General features: G+C 37.5%; 2 protein-coding genes across 3 annotated transcripts; both read left to right on the top strand.

The window, feature by feature from the left end:
* The first annotated feature begins 108 nt into the window (after positions 1-108).
* Positions 109-5,727, top strand: amt (aminomethyltransferase). Its single transcript, XM_059503579.1, has 9 exons — positions 109-393; positions 1,504-1,671; positions 1,844-1,924; positions 2,011-2,142; positions 2,992-3,070; positions 3,233-3,378; positions 4,353-4,533; positions 4,602-4,757; positions 4,850-5,727. Exons 1-9 carry the CDS (start codon positions 283-285, stop codon positions 5,026-5,028), a joined length of 1,233 nt encoding a protein of 410 aa, XP_059359562.1. The 5' UTR covers positions 109-282; the 3' UTR covers positions 5,029-5,727.
* A 591-nt stretch (positions 5,728-6,318) lies between these two features.
* ifrd2 (interferon-related developmental regulator 2) lies at positions 6,319-21,305 on the top strand. 2 transcript variants are annotated; one of them, XM_059503577.1, is made up of 13 exons: positions 6,319-6,744; positions 9,253-9,312; positions 11,453-11,566; positions 11,677-11,758; positions 11,864-11,988; positions 15,698-15,855; positions 15,947-16,000; positions 16,083-16,261; positions 17,952-18,060; positions 18,136-18,270; positions 18,439-18,567; positions 20,201-20,293; positions 20,475-21,305. In XM_059503577.1, the coding sequence occupies exons 1-13, from the start codon at positions 6,696-6,698 to the stop codon at positions 20,553-20,555; spliced, it is 1,368 nt and encodes a 455-aa protein (XP_059359560.1). In that variant the 5' UTR covers positions 6,319-6,695; the 3' UTR covers positions 20,556-21,305. The 2 variants fall into 2 exon arrangements, with proteins under 2 accessions (XP_059359560.1, XP_059359561.1); XM_059503578.1 differs by lacking the exon at positions 9,253-9,312 and having other exon boundaries at positions 6,320-6,744.
* Positions 21,306-21,359: the final 54 nt, after the last annotated feature.

The following is a 21,359-nucleotide window of genomic DNA, read 5'->3' as shown; positions in this document are numbered from 1 at the left end:
AACAAAACGCATCATTAATTTTTCTAATGATACGTTTCTAAAAGGAAAATGTCGTATGCGTCCTCGTTTATCGAACGAGTCATTTGGCTGCAGAGCTGCTCAACAGCATGTGCACGTTAGGAATTTCAACTACATTTCCCAGGATTCCTTGAATTTACTCTCCTTGTTTTGCAGGGAAACCAGAATTACGAGAGTGAGAGTCGAGTCCATCCGAGCTGTCAGTGCCTGCGCTGGGCTTTTTATTTTTTATAACAACTGTTGTGAAACTGATCGAAAGGCAGAATGTTTGCTCGGGCTTTTGCAAACGGACTCTGTAACCGACTTCCAAGAGAAACCTCGCGGACTGTCGGTCTGAGGGCAACGGGGCGGCAGGATAGGCAAGCTTCCACAGAGGTATGCAGGGAACTGGGATCATTAAAACATCATAAGCTGTGCAAACGTTAAACAACTTGAAATAAACCGTCTTTGCAAACCCGTGACAAAAAGCTAAAGATAATTTAAAAAAGTAAAAGTAAACTATTTACTTAGTGCATTTCAGTATAATGCCTTAATTGACTACTGAGATGATTGTGAATCTAGTGTCTGTTATGGTTCAAGGGTGTCGTTCATGCAGAACAAACAAGGGCATCTGCTGCGCTATAGAGTGTCCATCCGTACAGAGCCCTCGCGGCTTTGACTGTGTGTGAAGCACTGAAACACACAAGCAGCGGTCCGATTCATATTGTTCCTACGAGGTGTTCAATCATGCTTCCTAAACACTTGTGTAAAAGTTCACTTCTTCATTCGGAACACCCTGTAACGTCATCAAACATAGGCAACACCCGAGTCGCGCAGATAATGAGTAAATTGGTCAATTAGGTTCAGCAACTTATGACTTTTTCTTTGTTAGTTAATTTTCAATGGTCCCGTGGTGTGACAAATTAAAACTGATTGACAGATTCCATGTAATCTCTCACCTAATATGATAAAAAATGAAATAAATTAAAAGCATAATTATGTCAGTGATAGTGATAACATAATTAGACTCAATCGCTGGTAGTCCCAAGGCATTGACTTTCTAAACACACCAGTCTGAGTGTGTGAAACCTGGTGTAATAAAGATAAAGTCTCAAACACACTCTCTCAGTGGATCAGATCAGTGTTCTAGGCTTTCATTCAGAGTACTTAGTTGACTTTGGACTGGTTTCTAAATTGTAAAATAGCTAATGTGGCCTAATGTGAGGTAAAAGTGGGTGGACTCATAGGGAGGAGCCAGTCAAAGGTCACAGTGCCTTAAGCTAGCACATACAGAATCTTATTTAATGCAGAATCTAATCTTTAAACCCCCAATGATTCTGAACAACATATAAGATACTATAAAATAAAAAAATACAAAACTATACATTTGTACTATACTGTGTTACTATAATGTTTTATTATCATTAACTATGTTATTGACTGTATTACATAGATATTAACTTTATCCAACAGGTTTTATTTGAATTGATTTTTCAATGTATCTAGGTGGTGCTCAAGAAGACCCCGCTGTATGACTTCCACAGGGCTCAGGGTGGTAAGATGGTGGAGTTTGCAGGATGGAGTATGCCTGTGCAGTACAAAGACAGTCACATTAACTCACACATGCACACACGCCAGCACTGCTCCATCTTCGACGTCAGTCACATGCTGCAGGTCAGTGTGTAGACATTGTTGTCCATTTCATATGGTTTGTTTTGACCCAATACATGTTTTAAAAATTAAGTAAAACATCTGCTTAAAATGCCATATTTGACATACAATGTTGGCTGTTCATTGGCAGTATGATAAGTATGTCTAATTAATATTTGCTGTTTTCTCCTCATAGACTAAAGTCTGTGGCAGAGACAGAGTGAAGTTTATAGAGTCTCTAATTGTTGGAGACATAGCTGAACTAAAAGACAACCAGGTAAGACACACCCACACAGAGAGAGTTCTAATAACTGTCAACACTAGTAGAAAAAAACACATCAAAAATAACATTTATTGTTCTAGGGGACGCTCTCCCTCTTCACAAACACTAAAGGAGGCATCATGGATGATCTGATTGTGACCAAGACAGATTGCGGTTACCTGTATGTTGTCTCCAATGCTGGCTGTGCAGACAAAGATTCTGCTCATATGCAGGCCAGTGACAGTTAATGATCATTAAACATATTCATTAACTCTATTCTGACTGATCAGGTATTCAAATATATTTGTGTAATGACTGTGAAAATATTAACCCCTTTAAACACCACAAGGGGGCGACAGAAATTCCATTTTTTATTTTTCATTTTCAGTTTTTGTTAAATACTGTAGTCCTATTTCATATTTCTGGGTTTCTCAGCAGTGGAAGTCATCATAGTTGTTAACTTCGAGAGCAGTGAATAGGAGAGTACCACAAATATATTTTTGTATTCCCATTTGCTCAAATAGCAAAAGAAAAGAGACTTAGGTCTCTGCAGAGCAAAGGTGGGCGTTTATCACCTTGTGGGTGTTTTTAAACTGCTGGGTGTTTCTAAATCATGCAATCTAAATGATCCCCCTTACCCAACCCCACCTCTAAACCTAACGTCACTATGATGTCAACCAATCAGGTATCATGGTGTAAAAACACCCTGATCTGGTAACTCCCATTACTTTCCTGCAGAGACCTATACTTGAAAGAAAAAGATGGTGCATTAGAAACATCCTCACATTAGTGTTAACTAGTTTTTTTTAAATATTTTGATGCAAAGGTGATGTAATAAAAAGTATAGTGTTTAAATGCACATACTTAAAAAAAATCTAAATATAAAAAACTTTTGAGGATCTATGATGGATCTATGACCATTGAAACGCATCATCACAGTCTTGTGAAAAGGGTCCATTGTTTGAAAATCTTTTTTATTTTATTTTTATTTTGTTTTTATGCAGTCAGTCTGTTTATAATTTTAATTAGTATTTATTTATTTGCCTCCACACGTGTTTGCTCAAATGTTTGTATGTTTGTAGGCCAGACTGCAGGAGTTTAAAGCAGCAGGTCATGATGTAGATTTAGAGTTCATGGAAGAAAGCCTTATTGCCCTGCAGGGTAAGTCATGGGTCTGTGGTATACTTGCGTGGTTATACTGCCCACATTCCTGCTGCATATTTTTAGAATACATTGGTGGGTGTTTGTTACTTAAATGCATTATGTAAATTTTTGGGGCATTTGATTTGGCATTGATTATATTTATATTCATGTTGTATGCAGGCCCATCAATGACCCAGGTTCTGCAGACAGGTGTGGGTGATGACCTCAGGAAGCTGACCTTTATGACCAGTGTTTTGACCCCTGTGTTTGGCATCAAGGGCTGCAGGGTCACACGCTGTGGATATACAGGGGAGGATGGAGTTGAGGTGTGTGATCTCCATCTTTGTGACAAGTTACTATACTAAAACAGTTTTTATGAATACTGTTATTTAGCAAGGATGCACTCAATTGGACAAAAGTGTGAGTAAAGAAAGACATTATAATGTTACAAAATATTTCTATTTCAAATAAATGCTGTTTGTTTAAAGTTTATGTTCATCAAAGAAAAAAAATATATCATGGTTTCCACAAAAATATTAAACTCCTATAATATTTTCAACAATGATAATAAAAGTAGATGTTTCTTAAGCCCCAAATCAGTATATTAGATTGATTTCTGAAGGATCGTGTGATACTGAAGACTGGAGTAATAATTGCCATCACAGAAATGAATAGAAAACAATTATTTTAAATTGTAGTAAAAGTTTAAAATTTTACTGTTTTTACTGTACTTTGACCAAATAAATGCAGCCTTTGTGATTTATAAGAGGCTTATTTTAAAAACATTAAAATTCTCACAGACTCCAAACTTTTGTGTCTCATGATCATTATAAAATATTAGAGGAACAAATCTCGTGTTTATACAGTTTAGGAACTGTTAGATATTTACTATAGAAGAGTCTAATATCTAATAATAAAGTGAACTAGCTAGTTTTAAAAACTTTCTTGGGAGATTGGTTTGTGTGTGTGTACCTACCTAACCATATTTTGGGGAAATATTTGTACCCAAAAGTGAGCAAAAATGGACAAAATTGCCAAAAATCTCCATTTTGGGACGTTCTTATTTATAAAACTGGTGTAAAGATATAGTAAACTATTTTATTTTTTTTTTTTTTAAGTGTAAAAATGCAAAAAGTTTTCTGTGAGGGGTAGGGGTGAGTATAGTTTAAAAAGTGTATAACCGTCTGTATATAAAAGCTATGGAAGTCTATTTTAGATAGCTAAGTAAGTGTTTGTGTGTGTGTGTGTTTTGGCATGTCTGTAACATTTATGCTTTTCTATTTACATATGATTTATTCAGATCTCAGTACCAAGTGGAGATGTTGTCTCACTGACTGAAAAGTTGTTAGCCGATAGTGAGGTGAGACTCGCTGGACTCGGTGCCAGAGACAGTCTGAGGCTGGAGGCGGGACTTTGTCTCTACGGCAATGACATCGATGAGACTACCACACCTGTGGAAGCAAGTCTTGTTTGGACTATAGGTGCGCCAAGACTTATTATCACTTCCCATGCATGTATATTGAATGCTAATGTATTTTTGTATGTTAAGGTAAGCGTCGTCGACAGGCACGAGATTTCCCTGGTGCTGACGTCATTGTTCCACAAATAAAGGCAAAGACACAGAGAAAAAGAGTGGGACTGATCTCCACCGGACCACCTGTCAGACAGCACACACCAATCCTGTCATCCGACGGCAGGGTTATAGGTAACAAATGCATTTGTGTTAAACAGAATAATGAAAAAATTATAATTCACCCTCATGTCATTCCAGACTCTCTTGCACCCACTTTATTTTAGGTGAGGTCACCAGTGGATGCCCCTCCCCCTGCCTCAAACAAAATGTTGCCATGGGCTACATGGAAGCTGGCTTCAGTAAAGTGGGCACATCAATCCAGGTGGAAGTGAGGAAGAAAGCAATGCCAGCAGTGGTCAGCAAGATGCCATTCGTGCCCACCAAGTACTACATGGGCCAGTAGACCTACTGATCATAAAATCATCTGTGTTTATGAGAGGGTCTGTGGTAGATCTGTCTGGAAGTATTTAGCAGTGGAGGTCACTGCCACTTGATTCCCGCTGGAATGGAGAACAACATTAGAGATTATGTAAAGCCTGAGAGAGATGTCAATGTTGAGCATTCCATAATGTAAACACAAATGCAAACTTTAAACACAACAATAATTTACTTCCATTTAAATTACGTTCCAGGACATTCTGTTATAATTGCACAACATTTTGGCCACTTCACTAGAAATCCAAATCAAGTGGACTTTCACGATGTGGGAAAAGACCACTTGCTGTTTCTCTGCGTGTGTGTCTAACATAGAGCACTTAAAAAGTTAGTTTGGGTGTGGGAAGGTGACATCTGCTCTAAAGACTACTGACTAAGATTCCTTTAATAAGTTTGCCACATATCTGGTTCATTTTATGCCGATGTTTCAGTGTCATAACTTAATGATGTACGATGGTAAAATAATTAACAACGCTAATCTGAATGAGATAAAAACTACATTAGAAAAGTGCCTAATTTCTCTGGAGCAGATTGTCATGGTGTAGTATTACTAATGTCATTAACTTTAGACCACATCACTGTGAAGTCTTTCTGTCCGAAAGAACAATTCCATTTATGTTTATTTTTGGGATGTTATTAAATAATAAAATTTATTCTATATAATTTTATCAACTTTTACTTGATTGGTTGTTTCACAAAATTAGACGTTTAAAGTATATACTCTTTTACATTAGCAGTCAACAATTTGGTATGGTTTGTGTTTGTACTGTGGGCTATAATTTTAAATAAAGTCTTTAAGCCAAATATAACATTTTAGATTTTGATTATATTTGCAGAGAGTTAATTTGTCTATTATTAATAAGCGTTACAGATTGCGTGTAAAGTTTTATGGTGAGTAGTAATAGTTGATAAATAGTAAAATAGTTATTGTTATAGTGAATAATTAACGTTAAAGTGAATGGGTTTTATGACCGGTGTTGATAAACCTGACGACCACGTGTATCACACCGTCTCACATAACAGGAACATAAAATCATAAAAATCGCGGTATAATGAATGTTCAGTTAAGCATCCTTATTGTTTTAATACAGAAAAGTTTATAAAGCTGTAACTTTTGTTTGCAGACTGCAATCCAAACATTTCTGAATTGCTGATCATTGTGGGAGTTGTAGTTCTCGATTTTACTTCTCTCACAGAGGCCCTCAGACGGAATCATACAGCGAACTACATTACCCATAATTCTCTGCAGCGGTGTGAGCCGTAGAGGAGGAGCATGCCGGGTGTGCAAGCTGTTACCGATGGGAAGATGGTGGAATCTGAAGAAGCAACGTGCACGATACTCCGTCCCAAACATTTCAAAATACATTTACCATCACAACCTGGCATTAGATATCGGTTACCTGGGGACAACCATAGATAATAAATACGAAAACTAAGACTGAATTTGAAGTATTTTGATTTTGGTGCCAGACGCATCTTTCATTGGTAGAGCCTAAAGCGTGGAGCCAAACGGCACAGATCGCAGAATTTTGATACTCTGGAGAGGATTTCTTGGTTGATAAATTGTTGATTGTCTACCGCTCATTGTTCTGTATAATCTGTTTCTTTTGGGCCTGTTTTGGAGCGGCTGTCAGAATGCCACGAAACAAAAAGGGGAAACGCGGCGGGAACAGCTCCAGTAAGGGTGAGTTTAATGCTTCCTGCTGTCACACACTATATAAACATGGTCACACGACAAAATATCGCCAAGCAATAGTTTTGTCTTTTCTTCCAGTTACTTATCCTTAGAACAAGATCGGTGTACTTGCATAATTGCGAATAATTTATTTCATATAATTTATCGTTAACGTTACTTAAAGCTATTTATTAAACCATTGGTAAATTATTATTTTATTATAAGCATAAACCTCACTATATTATGGAATATTTATGCTTAAACCATAAAATAAAGTAACATTTAAATATAAGACTACATGCCATTGTTTGTGTGACACATTTTTGACCAGCTGGCAACTGATTTTTTGATTTAGATTTTTTCCTCTTTTAACTTAACGCTCTATTAACTTATGCGTTATAATTAGATTAACTTATGCGTTATAATGCGTTATAACAGTTATAAGAAATTATGCGTTACAGCTTTGATTTGGTCTTGCTGATGTTGCTGTAACAATTACATCACCATTTACAATTAGCCTAATTTCAAGCGCCAGTCATCTAAAATATTGAATGCATAATAAACAAAATATTTAACAATGATTATTTTAGAAAATGTTTGCCCTTTGCATTATCTGAATAGAAGCAAAATGATTGACTGTCAGGTTTAGTCTGCAGCATAACAGGTGAAGCTCGTGTAGGCTATATTTAGCCCAAGTGTCAGGGAGTCGCGAAAACCGGGCCTTGCCGGACTACTCACGCGAACAGAAAGATTAGTTATTTATTGAACTTTCAACTATTTGTCTCAATACGAAGACTGGATTTGCGTTTAAAAAAGAAAAATGTTTTTGATGAGTTCACGCGCACTGTCAAATCTTCTTTATGAATGTATGTTAATATCATTCTGAAAACAAAACAAACAGAAAAACAATGGTTTGCTGGTCGTAACTGGTTTCAGGTGGTTTCACAACTGCACTAGTGGACATTGATAGTGAGGAGTTGTCATAACGTACAGAGCCCCTCCCCTCGATATCACGGTATCTCGCGGGATCCTCACCCTCTCCGCCATGTTGGCAGGATTGTACCGGCAAAACATGATTGTTTACATGTGTTGTTAACTTGGTAGTATAGGACGTTCTCGCAATTCCACACTGTTTTACCATGCCTTGAAGTCACTGCTGCGTTAAAAACTGCTCCAGTACTTCACACGATACATAGGAACAATGGAATATAGTTTTTTAGGTTACCGAAATGGACACCGCATCAGGGAGAGCAAGTCTCTGACCTGGCGAGGAGACTTTGTCAATTTGTACAAGAAGTGTCTGCTAAATGCAGTGTAATTACAACACACTAAAACGCATGTGAAGAAAGTTATGAGTGAGTGAGTGACGTGACATACGGCCAAGTATGGTGACCCATACTCAGAATTCGTGCTCTGCTTTTAACCCATCCAAAGTGCGCACACAGCAGTGAACACTCACACACTGTGAACACACACCCGGAGCAGTGGGCAGCCATTTATGCTGCGGCGCCCGGGGAGCAGTTGGGGGTTCGATGCCTTGCTCAAGGGCACCTCAGTCGTGGTATTGAAGGTGGAGAAAGCACTCTACATGCACTCCCCCCACCTACAATTCCTGCCGGCCCGAGACTCGAACTCACAACCCTTCGATTGCGAGTCCGACTCTCTAACCATTAGGCCACGACTTCCCAAAAAGCCAGTACAACACTGTTGTACCTTAGTACAACGCTGTTTTCACCACCTGGAGGCTTGTAGATGGCCAAGTCCTGCACCCAGCCATAGCAGAAAGCCTTGTAACTTTCCAAAGACTTGTGGCTTTTAAACTCCTGCATTGTGTAGTAACTTACACCAAAAACAAGATAATTCACAATGTCCATATATGTGCATGGAGGTAAATGGTCCAGGTCTCTGTGCCATTCCGCTACAGGGAGCTCGTATGGGTCGATATTTTGGATGCCTGAGAGCTTCTCCAAATACCGCTGTTTTGTGCTTGGTGTGAGCTTGTTCCTGTATGGTCCCTTTTCTTTCGCCTTATCTTTTTGCATTGCTTTACTTACTTCCTTTTCTTTCTCGTATTCATAGATCAGTCTCTGTCCTGCCAAAATAATAAATGCGCAAAAATTAAAGAGCTCTGGAATGTTTAGTCACGCTTCTGTGAAGTTCTGAAAGCGTTGCCCCTGGCAACCGATAGCGTCTCCTACCGTCATGGCCGACCGGCTCAGTCCCTGCCCAAATCAATCCAAATTGGCACCTGACTCCTCACTCTTTAATATTGAATTCTCATTCTGGCATGTTGAAAAATGGACTGCTCCTGATTAAAAGCAGACCATTGTGTCCCGATTGGGACACCAAAACGCTTTCTTAGCAGGGTTGCATTTTTGAAAGAGTCATTTGATACAACTTGTGCAGAGTGCTTGAGTAGCATTTCGCCTTGTTCTACAGTTAAATGTTTGAATTGTCAGATTGATCTGATACAAGACCTGATTTAATCCATCTCTTCCTCCTGTTCACTGTGAGCAGGCTCACTTCGACAGGAAGTGCTTCAGCTGCAGTTGTCAAAGACAGCCGTATCACGTGCAGGTAGCGTGGCCTAAACTTGATTGTGACCTCATGCCTCTCACCCCCATTAATGTTTAATGAACTGCATGTGAATATCCATTCGTGTGTATTTGTTTTCATCATCTCTCATTTGTCTAATGCCTTTCATGACTTGAGAACCAAAAGGCCCCAGAAGCATCTATCACTTCTGCTTTCTTGTGAAAGCAGACTTCTAGATCAGGGTTTCATAACTTTTTTTTTTTTTGGTCCAAAGTACATTCACAGCCCCATCAGTAAAAGTTCAGCTTTATTGGTAAGAAACCATAAATGTGTTCATTTTAACTCCTTTTATACTGGAAATCATTAATCATTGTCATGATTAGAGGCTGTTATTGTCTCGCCAAGTAGCTTTTCACTAAGGCAGCTGAAGTTGTCTTCATTGTTCTTTGAGCAGTCATACTGGGATGTATAACAAAAGTAGTATTTTGACCTTTTTGTGGTGGAATTTAAATAATAATGTACCCCCTGCTGTTTGGGAATCACATGTGTCCAGTCTGTTGAGTGATGAGCCTTCTGGAAAAGATTGGAACTCAAGTCAAAATATTTTGACTAACTGTTTCTATCCACATTTTGACTCTACAAAGTCTGAGACTACTGTGGATTGTCTCTGATTTGTTTTTCATAAATTCCCGACCATTCCTCACCCCATCCTCCCAATCTCATTCCTGCTGATATGTCTTGTTATGCTGATGCATGTATTGTTACTGCCATTGATGAGCTCTTAGTTTGAGTCCTTTTTAGTTCTATAATGGTCTTCTGACGTTATTCTGAATTAATTTTAGCCTAAATCTGCAGATCAGTGAACCAGTTGATTGAAGCTTTGGAAAAAGGTTTTGAAACTTTAGTCTTTTTTTTGTTGTTGATTTATCAAGGATGTTTTAAATTGATCAAAATCGACAGTGGTGACTTATGTATTTTAAATAGAATTTAAAAAGAATGTGTCATGCTTTCCACAAAAATATTAAGCAACTACTTTTTACAAAATTGGATAATAAAAAAAAAAAGTTTCTTTAACACCAAATTAGTATATTAGAACGATTTCTGGAGGATCATGTGACACAGAAGACTGGAATAATGACTGCTGAAAATTCAGCTTTGCCATCACAGGAATATTAAATAAATAAAAAATTACAACAGAAAACTGACATTTTAAGTTGTTGTAACAATATTTTAGAGTATTGTTGTTTGTACTATATTTGTGATCAAATAAATGTGTGAACATAACAGACATTTAAAAATACAATCCAACTAATCTCAAACTTTTGAACAGCAGTGTATTAGATGTTTTAAGCAGACCAGCTCACAAATCAGTCACATCCTTACAAACTAATCAAGTTAAATCATGATTGAATCAAACTTATATCATTTTAGACAATATTTAGTAAGGCCGTTTGAAATACAAATAAATAATGCATAATAGTTTCAAAATGTTTGATTTGAATCTTTCAAAATGTATGAACTGCTCTTTCACAGAATAACCTGATCACTGAAGAGATCTGGTTCTGTAGATTCATGATCCTGAGTTGGATCAGTGCAGAGAGGATAAAGTCTCAAGAGGATATTTCTACACCTTAATCTGTCTTCCTGGTTTTAATGATTCAAATTGTTTTATTTTTTAAACATGCCATTTACAGATCCTCATGTTTCTATGACTGGCACTTTCATGTTAAACTAAAGGTCTGATGATAGTGGTACCTCAGGGGAAACAGGTGGACCTTTGTGTGTGTGTGTTTGAGAGCGACAGTGAACTTTGACCCAAATCAGAGCTCTGTTTCTGGCTTGAGAAGTGTAGTTATATGTTAGAGTAAATCAGGTTTTCATTAGTTTTTTTCTGCAGTCAGATTGTTCACACTTTAAGTTGAAGTTCAAGTCAATGGGACACTCTTCAGATTTTTAAAAGTACAGACTGGTTTTGCAATCCTACATATGTTTTCGTTTTCTCTGGGCACTGAAGTAAAACTTCTGGCTTTGTACAAGCAAAGGGTTTAGGTTCCGGTACATGAACTCTGTGGACAGTTAAAACACACATGATCACTCTGTGATCATTCCCATCCTTTATTTAATTAAACCATTAAACTAATGTTTTATCTCTTCATAACATCTCTCTCGCTCACTGTTTTAGGGAGAAATGGGATGAGAGGCGAGTCTGGTGTGAGTGATGATGATTTGGCGTCGGAGGTTCTCAGTCACTACAGCAGCGCAAGCGAGAGTGCATCAGTCATAGAGGAAGGCACAGGTACACAGACAATTTATAAAGATCATACATAAAACTTATCACAAATGTATAAAGCATGCAAGTACAAAAAAAAAAAAAACATCCACACACTGACTCTCTGTGCTGTGCAGGTGAGGTAGTAGATGAACAAACTGCTCAGGAAGAAACAGAAGACAAACTGAAGCAGTGCATCGACAATCTGATGGACAAAAGGTATCAATACACTGACATGCAACAGTGAGCAATGCAAGCACACACAGTTACTGAAAACTAAATGAGCTTTGCAGCTGTTTCACTCTTATCTTTTGTGTTTTTCAGTGCTAAGACCCGTCTGGCTGCACTAGAAAGTCTCCGCTTGGCGTTTTCTTCCAGAGTCCTGTATGAGTTTTTGTTAGAGAGACGTTTCACCATCAGTGACTGTCTGGAAAGGAGCTTGAAGAAAGGTGGGAATTAGGACTTCATTTTATTTGTCATGCATGTAAAGTTCAAGATAAAGTCAATGGGCAACTCTTTAGATCATTACAACTAAGGGCTCAGAGACTGGTTTTGCAGTCTTACATGTGTGTTTGTTTTCACTGAACCCTGAAGTGAAACTTCTGGGTTATATATATATTACATTGAACAAAATTATAACACAGCACTTTTGTTTTTGCCCCCCCACAAGACTTTTTCTATGTACACAGAAGGCAGATTTCTCTCAAATATTGTTCACAAATCTGTCTAAATCGGTGTTAGTGAGCACTTCTTCTTAGCCGAGATAATCCATCCACCTCACAGGTGTGGCATATCAAGATGCTGATTAGACAGCATGAGTATTGCACAGGTGTGCCTTAGGCTGGCCACAATAAAAGGCCACTCTAAAATGTGCAGTTTTATCACATAGCACCATGCCACAGATGTTGCAAGTGTTGAGGGAGCGTGAAATTGGCATGCTGACTGTGGGAATGTCCACCAGAGCTGTTGCCCATGAATTGAATGTTCATTTCTCTGCCATAAGCCGTCTCCAAAGGCGTTTTAGAGAATTTGGCAGTAGATCCAACCGCAGACCACGTTTAACCACACCAGCCCAGCACCTTCACATCCAGCATCTTCACCTCCAAGATAGTCTGAGACCAGACACTCGGACAGCTGCTGCAACAATTGGTTTGCATAACCAAAGAATTTCTGCACAAACTGTCAGAAACAGGCAAGCACATCTGCATGCTCGTCGTCCTCATCGGGGTCTCAACCTGACTGCAATTTGTCATCGTAACTGACTTGAGTGGGCAAATGCTCACATTCGATGGTGTCTGGCACTTTGGAGAGGTGTTCTCTTCATGGATGAATCCCGGTTTTCACTGTACAGGGCAGATGGCAGACAGCATGTATGGCATCGTGTGGGTGAGCGGTTTGATGTCAACGTTGTGGATTGAGTGGCCCATGGTGGTGGTGGGATTATGGTATGGGCAGGCATATGTTATGGACAGTGAACACAGGTTCATTTTATTGATGGCATTTTGAATGCACAGAGATACTGTGATGAGATCCTGAGGCTCATTGTTGTGCCATTCATCCACAACCATCACCTCATGTTGCAGCATCATAATGCACTGCCCCATGTTACACAGATCTGTATACAATTCCTGGAACCTGAAAAATCCCTGGTCTTGCATGGCCAGCATACTCACTGGACATGTCACACATTGAGCATGTTTGGGATGCTCTGGATCAGAGTATACGACAGTGTGTTCCAGTTCCTGCCAATATCCAGCAACTTTTCACAACCATTGAAGAGGAGTGGACCAACATTCCACAGGCCACAATCAACAACCTGATCAACTCTATGCGAAGGAGGTGTGTGAGGCAAATGGTGGTCACACCAGATATTGACTGGTTTTCAGGTTTCAGGTCACTTCAATGCTCTATATATATATATATATATATATATATATATATATATATATAATGGGCAAGTTAACACATTATCATGTTAACACATTAATTGATTAGTGCCAACAATTATTTTATCGCACGTTAATGCAGTTTTTTATTATTCTGAAAGTCCGTTGCTCTCTGAATACACATACAGACAAATCATGGGTCACAGGAGGGATGCTCCGGATCAAATTATTTAGGCTAAGCATCAACATTCACAGACCACTGTTATTTTTTTAACAGAAAATAATGCAACAAGCTCGTAATCATGACTTTATGAGTTGGAAATAGGACGTTTTCTAATAGCACATGAAGACAGCAGAGAAGCACTCCTCAACACAGTGGAGTGAATCGTTTTGTTAACTTGGTGGTTTATTATTTTGAGTCGTATGGGAAGCGGTAACACGCGTCTCACTATATATTGCTTTACAGATCAGAAATATTCACGCAATCATATAGCAAGTATCAGAAGATCTGCACTCCAACGAGGTTAGCGCTCACACTCACTTATCTATATATAATTGAACCGCGCTCTTGCCAACCTCTTCAAGCCGAACCAGGGACTGCTAAATGGAGCGATCACACTAGTCAAATGACCCAGGCTTTGGGGGTCAAACACACTGGCACGGTTAAGATTGCCTAGTGTGAGCACACTCTAATTATTCTCCCACATCCTTCACACATGAGTCTCTACCCTCCCATCAAGTGTTGTCCCACGCTGCACTCTGCTGCGATGGGTCCCGCAATCATGCAGGTCTCTACTCGGAAGATGTCTGTTATAATGTTATGATCGAGACTCTGGACTCTGAGCATAACTTGTTTTTCTATAACAAACTATAAAATATTTTCTATAAAAATGTCCTGGCAGTGACAAATAGCTTGTTTCATAATTAATATATTAACATTATAAACATAATATTAACATAATAAATTAACATTAATGTTATAAGTTGAGATTTATATTATATTTAGTTTGTAGCCTAATAAATATTTTAAGTGCTACTATGTAAAAGGAACACCGCTGTAAAAAGCACCTTTGCAAACCAAATGTTATTACACTTTTTTTTTCATATAGCAGTAGGTCTACTTTTAAATGAAAAAAAGAAGTGCACAATACACTTTGAATCTAGTTTTTTGAATGTATTAGTCATTAAATAAAATGTTACTCTGCACTAATATATATATATATATATATTAGGGGTGTAATGATACATGTATTCTTATTGAACCGTTCGGTATGAGGCTTTTGGTTCCGTACATGTTACAAACCGAACAATTCGATTCGTTGGACAAATCCTATTACATTTGGAAAATAAAACAACTTAAAGTGTGTGAAATATAATGTTCTCAGTGCCACTGTGCTCAACAAGGCAGCCCAAATGACGTTACAGACAATGTGCTGTATACCCAGTGGCATAATGTTAGCAGATGGGCACGCTCTGCGAAAGGCCCAGCGATAACTTCCTCTTCATGGGGTTCATCGAAAGACGAAGATCTAGTATCAACAATATCCAGAGATAGTCAATAACGTCAATTGATGGCAATATTAAGATACTTGGCATTTCGAATTAACGTAGGCCTGTTACATTCTTAGATTTATTAGGCCTGTTATTTTTACAATTTATTTTTCCTGCAATAATTACCAAATAACTGACTTACTGCGAAGATAACAAAAGATTAAGCTAAGTATGTAGTACTCCTCAAATAATGTTTTTAAAAAAGGTATTTTAAAATTAGTCTATTATACAATGAATTATAGGCTTATGTTTAAAATATTAACACTTCAGTCATCAATAAAAAGATTCTTTCATGCACCAGCTTTAAAAAAAAAACTTTTTAACAGAATGTTTATATTATTTATTTTATATTATTATATGAATGTAATATTAGAAATATTAAGGGAATAAATGAAAACCGTTAGATTAATACCGTTATCAGCATATGTTGCAGTAGATTCGTCTCTTGTCGCCTCTGAGAGAATATGCGCCATCAAATGCCGAAAGTGCCATCATAACTCCGTCATTTTGTTTTTACTTTCACTTTCTGCAGTGAATTGATTAATTGAGATTTACTTTCTGGCAGTGGACAAAGTAAATGTTGAATTATATCCAGTTACTTTATATTGAAATGTGTATATATATATATAAAAAAAAAAAATTTAATTACATGAAAATTCAAGGCTGTGGTTTCTCTTACTTTGCTGGGTTTACTGACTCGATAAAGTGGTGTTCTCTTTAGGTGGAGGAGAGGAGCAGGCCGCTGCTGCTACAGTGTGTGCTCTCTTGTGCGTGCAGCTTGGGGGAGGAGTTGAAGGCGAGGAGGGCTTTAAGATGCTCCGCCCCATCCTCAGCTCCATTTTGATTGACAGCTGTGCCAGCCTGTCAGCTCGACAGAGTGTGAGTTAATGCCTCAATATATGTCCATAAACCTTTATTTGTTTGATTCCATTAATACTTAAAATGGGATTTTTTACTTCCCTTATGTCAGTGCGCTCGAGCTCTGGGTATGTGCTGCTACGTGTCTGCCTCAGAAGATGCAGAGGTATGGTCAGACCTTTAAAAAACATATGAATATTTATAGATATGCATGTTTGTAGAAGTCTTTTTCCTTCTGTCTTTTTCAGGATCTGCTAAAATCTATTGGTCATTTGGAGAGTGTGTTTGTGGGTGCATATCCCCTGGGTGATGGCAGTCTGCCATCTGTCAAAGCCGGGATCCCTGCGCTCCACAGCGCCGCCCTTCAGTCTTGGGCTTTGCTCTGCACCCTTTGCCCTGCATCACGCATCAACACCATTCTGAACCAGTGAGTTTGAATCGCAAAAGAAAAACCTTCTTTGCACATTTAGTGATAAAATAGGGCACAAAAGTGATAAGGGTCAACGAAAAAGCAAATGCGAGATAAACAAAAATTTACTGAGGAATTGCAAACGTTTCTGCTACAGTGCTTGTTTTGATTATGTTTGGACCAACAAATCTACCCATATCTCCTTGCTAAACATCAGTAAACAAAGATCTTTAAAAAACACTACTTTTTCTATGCTCACTATTTCTTATATCCCTCCTTGTTCTAGCTTGTACTCTTATACTATAACTTTATATTGCTAGCACCTCTCATGTTATTGCTTCCTTAAGATGAATTGCTTTTTGTATTCCTCTTTTATAAGCCACTTTGGATGATTGTCTGCTAAATGAATAAATGTAAATTTGACCTGCCCTTTAGTAATTAGGCATTGAATGTGGTCTTGTTATGATCAAAATGGTTGACATTCCTCTGTGAAGCTGTGGTTATTAGTTCACGTTTTCTTTTTTTCTTGTATTTTCACCTTTATGGTAATCTTGTCAAAAGACCCGGTACTTCGGTACAAAGTCAGTACTAAAAAAAGGAAATGTTATGGTACCAGGTTTCTTTAAGTTAAGTTTTTTAACCTGGTTCTTGATGCATACAGCTTTATGATTTCCGCGAAGCAGAAAACGCAGACGGAAACTCAAAATCCAGTCATGAAAATGAAACTTACATTTTAATATGGACAGTCACGGAATTTGTCAAAGTTAGCATAAATTAATCAAATCAAATTTCCAAATGGACCAGTATCTGTAAATGTTAAGCCACAAAAGTTGGTTGAAATATGAATCCTGCATGTTCTGCGCATGTTCATGTTCTCTGTGTGAATGAATGAATGGCAGAGACTTGCGGGTTTGTTTACTACATAGACTGAAGCGTGTGACGCTTACAGTAATTTCAGGATCTGCCTTCTTGATGAGGATATAAATACATCACTTCACAAGCAATTTACCATTTCATTGGAGTAAAACCAGTGTCAATTTAAAGATATTCACGTCAACCCGTCAAAATAAGTTCATTTTTACATAAAGGCATTGTGCTAGAAATATTACTATTATTTAGTAGAATGTATGTGATACTGCTACTACTGCTGAAGAAATTAATAAAACTTTATTTTTTAAAGAAATAAATCACACAATATTTCTTGCATGTTTTAATTTTAATAGCAAATCCTCTTTTATTTACCAAAAAATAAAATGTTTAAATTTAATTAATTAAAAGACACATAAAATTTGGGTGAAACTTGTTTACTGTTTTTCATAATTGTATTACTTGTAAACACAATTGTAAATAAGTATGGTTTTATTTTTAGTGATAAAGTTTTTTTTTTATTTTATTTTTTTTAATTAGCATATTTTTGTGTTTTGCTTTGGTACCGAAATTGGTACCGAGAACCATGGATTTTCACTGGTATCGGTACCGAATACTGAAATTTTGGTACTGTGACAACACTATAGTGTATGGGCCTTTTTGTTGTTACAAATCCATGATCTAAAATGGTTTTGATATCTAAACCACAGTGAATACAAAATACATAATTTTTCATGTAATGCTTTGATCAGGGTGAGAAAAAAGCCATGTGATAACACCCCGATTGAATAGACAGACTTATTTGTCTGTAATATGATCTATCTCTTTGTCTGTCTTTTAGCCACATGCCACGTCTACACGCGTGTTTAGAAAGCAGTGAGGTGAACTTCAGGATTGCTGTGGGAGAGACCATTGCTCTGCTGTATGAACTGGGACGGGACATCGATCAGGTGTGTGTTGTGTAATGCTGAATAGGTTTGAGTGTCAGGATGATGGCAGTGTAAGTAATGTGTGTGGTGTTTCAGGAGTTTGAGTATGAGGACTGCGATGCATTGTGTGACAGTCTAAAGAACCTGGCAACTGATGGAAACAAACATCGTGCTAAAAATGACCGCAGGAAACAACGCTCAATCTTCAGAGAGGTGCTGCACTACATCGAGGTGAAAGGAGACCCACAACTCATGCCTTTTGTTTTTAAATAACATGTCAGTTACATCCAAATATTTAATGGCAAATTTGCATGCAGGGCTAATAAACCGAGTTGATCGAGGATGATTATGGTTTAAAAATTGACTGACATCAGAACAAACATTCCCTCCTATTTTCAGAATGAAGATTTCACAGAGGAGAAGATCCAGTTTGGGATTGAGGCCATCTACATTGATGGCTGGATGCGCCACAGGATTTATGATGCCTTTAAGGAAGTGCTTGAGTCTGGAGTCAGACACCACCTACAGGTGAGGAGGACCAATTGCAGCTCATCGCTGGCATAACACTGTGTAGAACTAGAGAAAGTTTTTTTTTTTTAATAATTCACAAATCAAATAATTAATATATGAATCTATACATGAGTAATGCACTGTAGAAATTGAAACATGCTTGTTCATGTTTAAATTAACATACAGATGCATCTCAATAAATTAGAATGTCATGGAAAAGTTCATTTATTTCGGTAATTCAACTCAAATTGTGAAACTTGTGTTTTGAATAAATTCAATGCACACATACTGAAGTAGTTTAAGTCTTAGGTTCTTTTAATTGAGATGATTTTGGGTCACATTTAACAAAAACCCACCAATTCACAATCTCAACAAATTAGAATATGGTGACATGCTAATCAACTCGACTGCTGATCTGACAGTTGTCAAGAAGACAATCATTGACCCCGTTCACAAGAAGGGTAAGCCACAAACATTCATTGCCAAAGAAGCTGGCGGTTCAGGAAGTGCTGTATCCAAGCATGTTAACAGAGAGTTGAGTGGAAGGAAAAGGTTTGGGTACAACCAACCGAGAGAACTGTAGCCTTATTGTCAAGCAAAATTGATTCAAGAATTTGAGTGACCTTCACAAGGAATGGACTGAGGTTAAGGCATCAAGAGCCACCACACACAGACGTGTCAAAGAATTTGCTGAACCACAGACAACGTCAGAAAAAAAACTGGACTGTTGCCCAGTGGTCCAAAGTCCTCTTTTCAGATGAGCAAGTTTTGCATTTCATTTGGAAACCAATGTCCTAGAGTCTGGAGTAAGGGTGGAGAAGCTCATAGCCCAAGTTATTTGAAGTCCAGTGTTAAGTTTCCAAGTCTGTGATGATTTGGGGAGCATTGTCATCTGCTGGTGTTGGTCCATTGTGTTTTTTTGAAAACCAAAATGCCAAAAGCACCAAAAGTTGCTTAAATGAACATGGTGTTGGTGTGCTTGACTGGCCAGCAAACTCACCAGACTTGGTGAACAATTCACTATTTTTTTATGAAGTATTCTAATTTGTTGAGACGGGTTTTTGTTACATGTGAGCCAAAATCATCACAATTAAAATAACCAAAGATTTAAACTATTTCAGTCTGTGTGCATTGAATTTATTTAATACACGAGTTTCACAATTTGAGCTGAATTACTGAAATCAACTTTTCCACAAAATTCTAATTTGAGATGCACCTGTATTTCTAAAAGTATCTATATTTAATTAAATCAAAATGCATATGCAAGCTTCTGGTTCCAATTAAAACAGATCATAAAATAATTTTTTTTGCTCTCAATTTCTACTCTAACACATTTTATATCTTGTCATTACTAGAAAAATGTATACTCTTTATAAAATACCTGTGGTATTTGAAGATTCTGTTAATTTACTTGACATTTCTAGTGATAGAAATCACATTTATTCATAATTATGCTACCTCATATATTTACTTTTTTTGTGGAACATTTGTAGAATTGCTAGTTATTGTTCCTTATTTTAATGCTTTTTTTGGGCTGTTTTATATAATTTTTAATTTATATCAAGTCATCTCGAGTCTCCGGCCTCATGTTTGAGAACCACTGTTCTGCAGTGTTTGTTTTAATGAGTTTTTGTGTCTTTTTTTTTTATAGTTTAATCCTTTGTTGAGGGATATTTTTGGACTTGGACCTCCTCTCATCCTGGATGCGTCTGTCAAAGCCAGCAGGATCTCCCGCACGGAGAGGGTAATCTAGAACCTTTCACTTATTAATGTAATAAATAACAAAAAGTGACACTGACATGAGGAGAAGTCTTATTTTGCAGCGTGAAGTCAGATTCAACTGATTTTGTAAACTATCTGCCACAAAAATGCTAATTAAATAAGCACTGTGTATATATATATAAATTTAGTTTGTCTCTTCACAGCATTTGTTTAACTCTGCTGCATTCAAAGCCCGGACTAAATTAAGGAACAAAGTGAGGGACAAACGTGCCGACGTAATGTGAGGATGAAGGCGACAGAGAGAAACACTACATCCTTAAAATCCCCACGGCTCACTTGAAATTATAGTTTTTGACATACTGCCAAGCCAGTGACTTGACAATGGACATGCGTGCGTGACAGTCTGTCTTGAGTGTGTGTGAGTGTGAAAGGCTGGATGTGTGTATGCGGTGTTGTGTTTTTATTTAACATCACAGTGTGAAAGCTAGGAATCCTTAAGTTAAACCAACATAAAATAAAGCAACCTCTTGTAAGGCTGAATTCAGCTTTTCTGTTGAAACCTGTTTTACCTCCGCAAGTGTTTTTGGGAAAAAAAAGAGAATTTTTATCAAAACTTAAAAAACTTTTTACAGCTCTGCAGCAAACAAAGAGGCCAAGAAAAATTTATTCTTTGTAGATTTTCTATATGCATTTTATAAGTAGACTATGCTGATGCACCAATGATCTGATGATGAACAAATGAAAATACATATCTGACTGCAGTTTACCAGAGTTAGTGTAGACCATTTTGTTAAACCTCTCTCACCACCACTAAATCAACCATGTTTCACGTCTTAATTCTACTCCGCTTTTGAAAAGGTTTTTGTTTTAGTTTTTACACTATTGTACCTTCACCCAAGCTCATGTATGCCCATTTAGATCATGCTTTTAACATTTCTTTTGAATTTCTTTCAAAAAAATCAAAAACCACCATGTCACAGATTTTCTTTGAAGCAAATGTACTGTATGCAGCAGAATAAATTATGTAACTATCATTTACTGAGTTGGAAGTCTTCTTGACAGCCATAATTGTATTTGTAGCAAAACAT

This window comes from Carassius carassius, chromosome 21, assembly GCF_963082965.1.
Source record: "Carassius carassius chromosome 21, fCarCar2.1, whole genome shotgun sequence".
NCBI lineage: Eukaryota > Metazoa > Chordata > Actinopteri > Cypriniformes > Cyprinidae > Carassius > Carassius carassius.
Note: the sequence above shows the minus strand (reverse complement) of the source record. Positions and strands in the feature narration are given on the sequence as shown.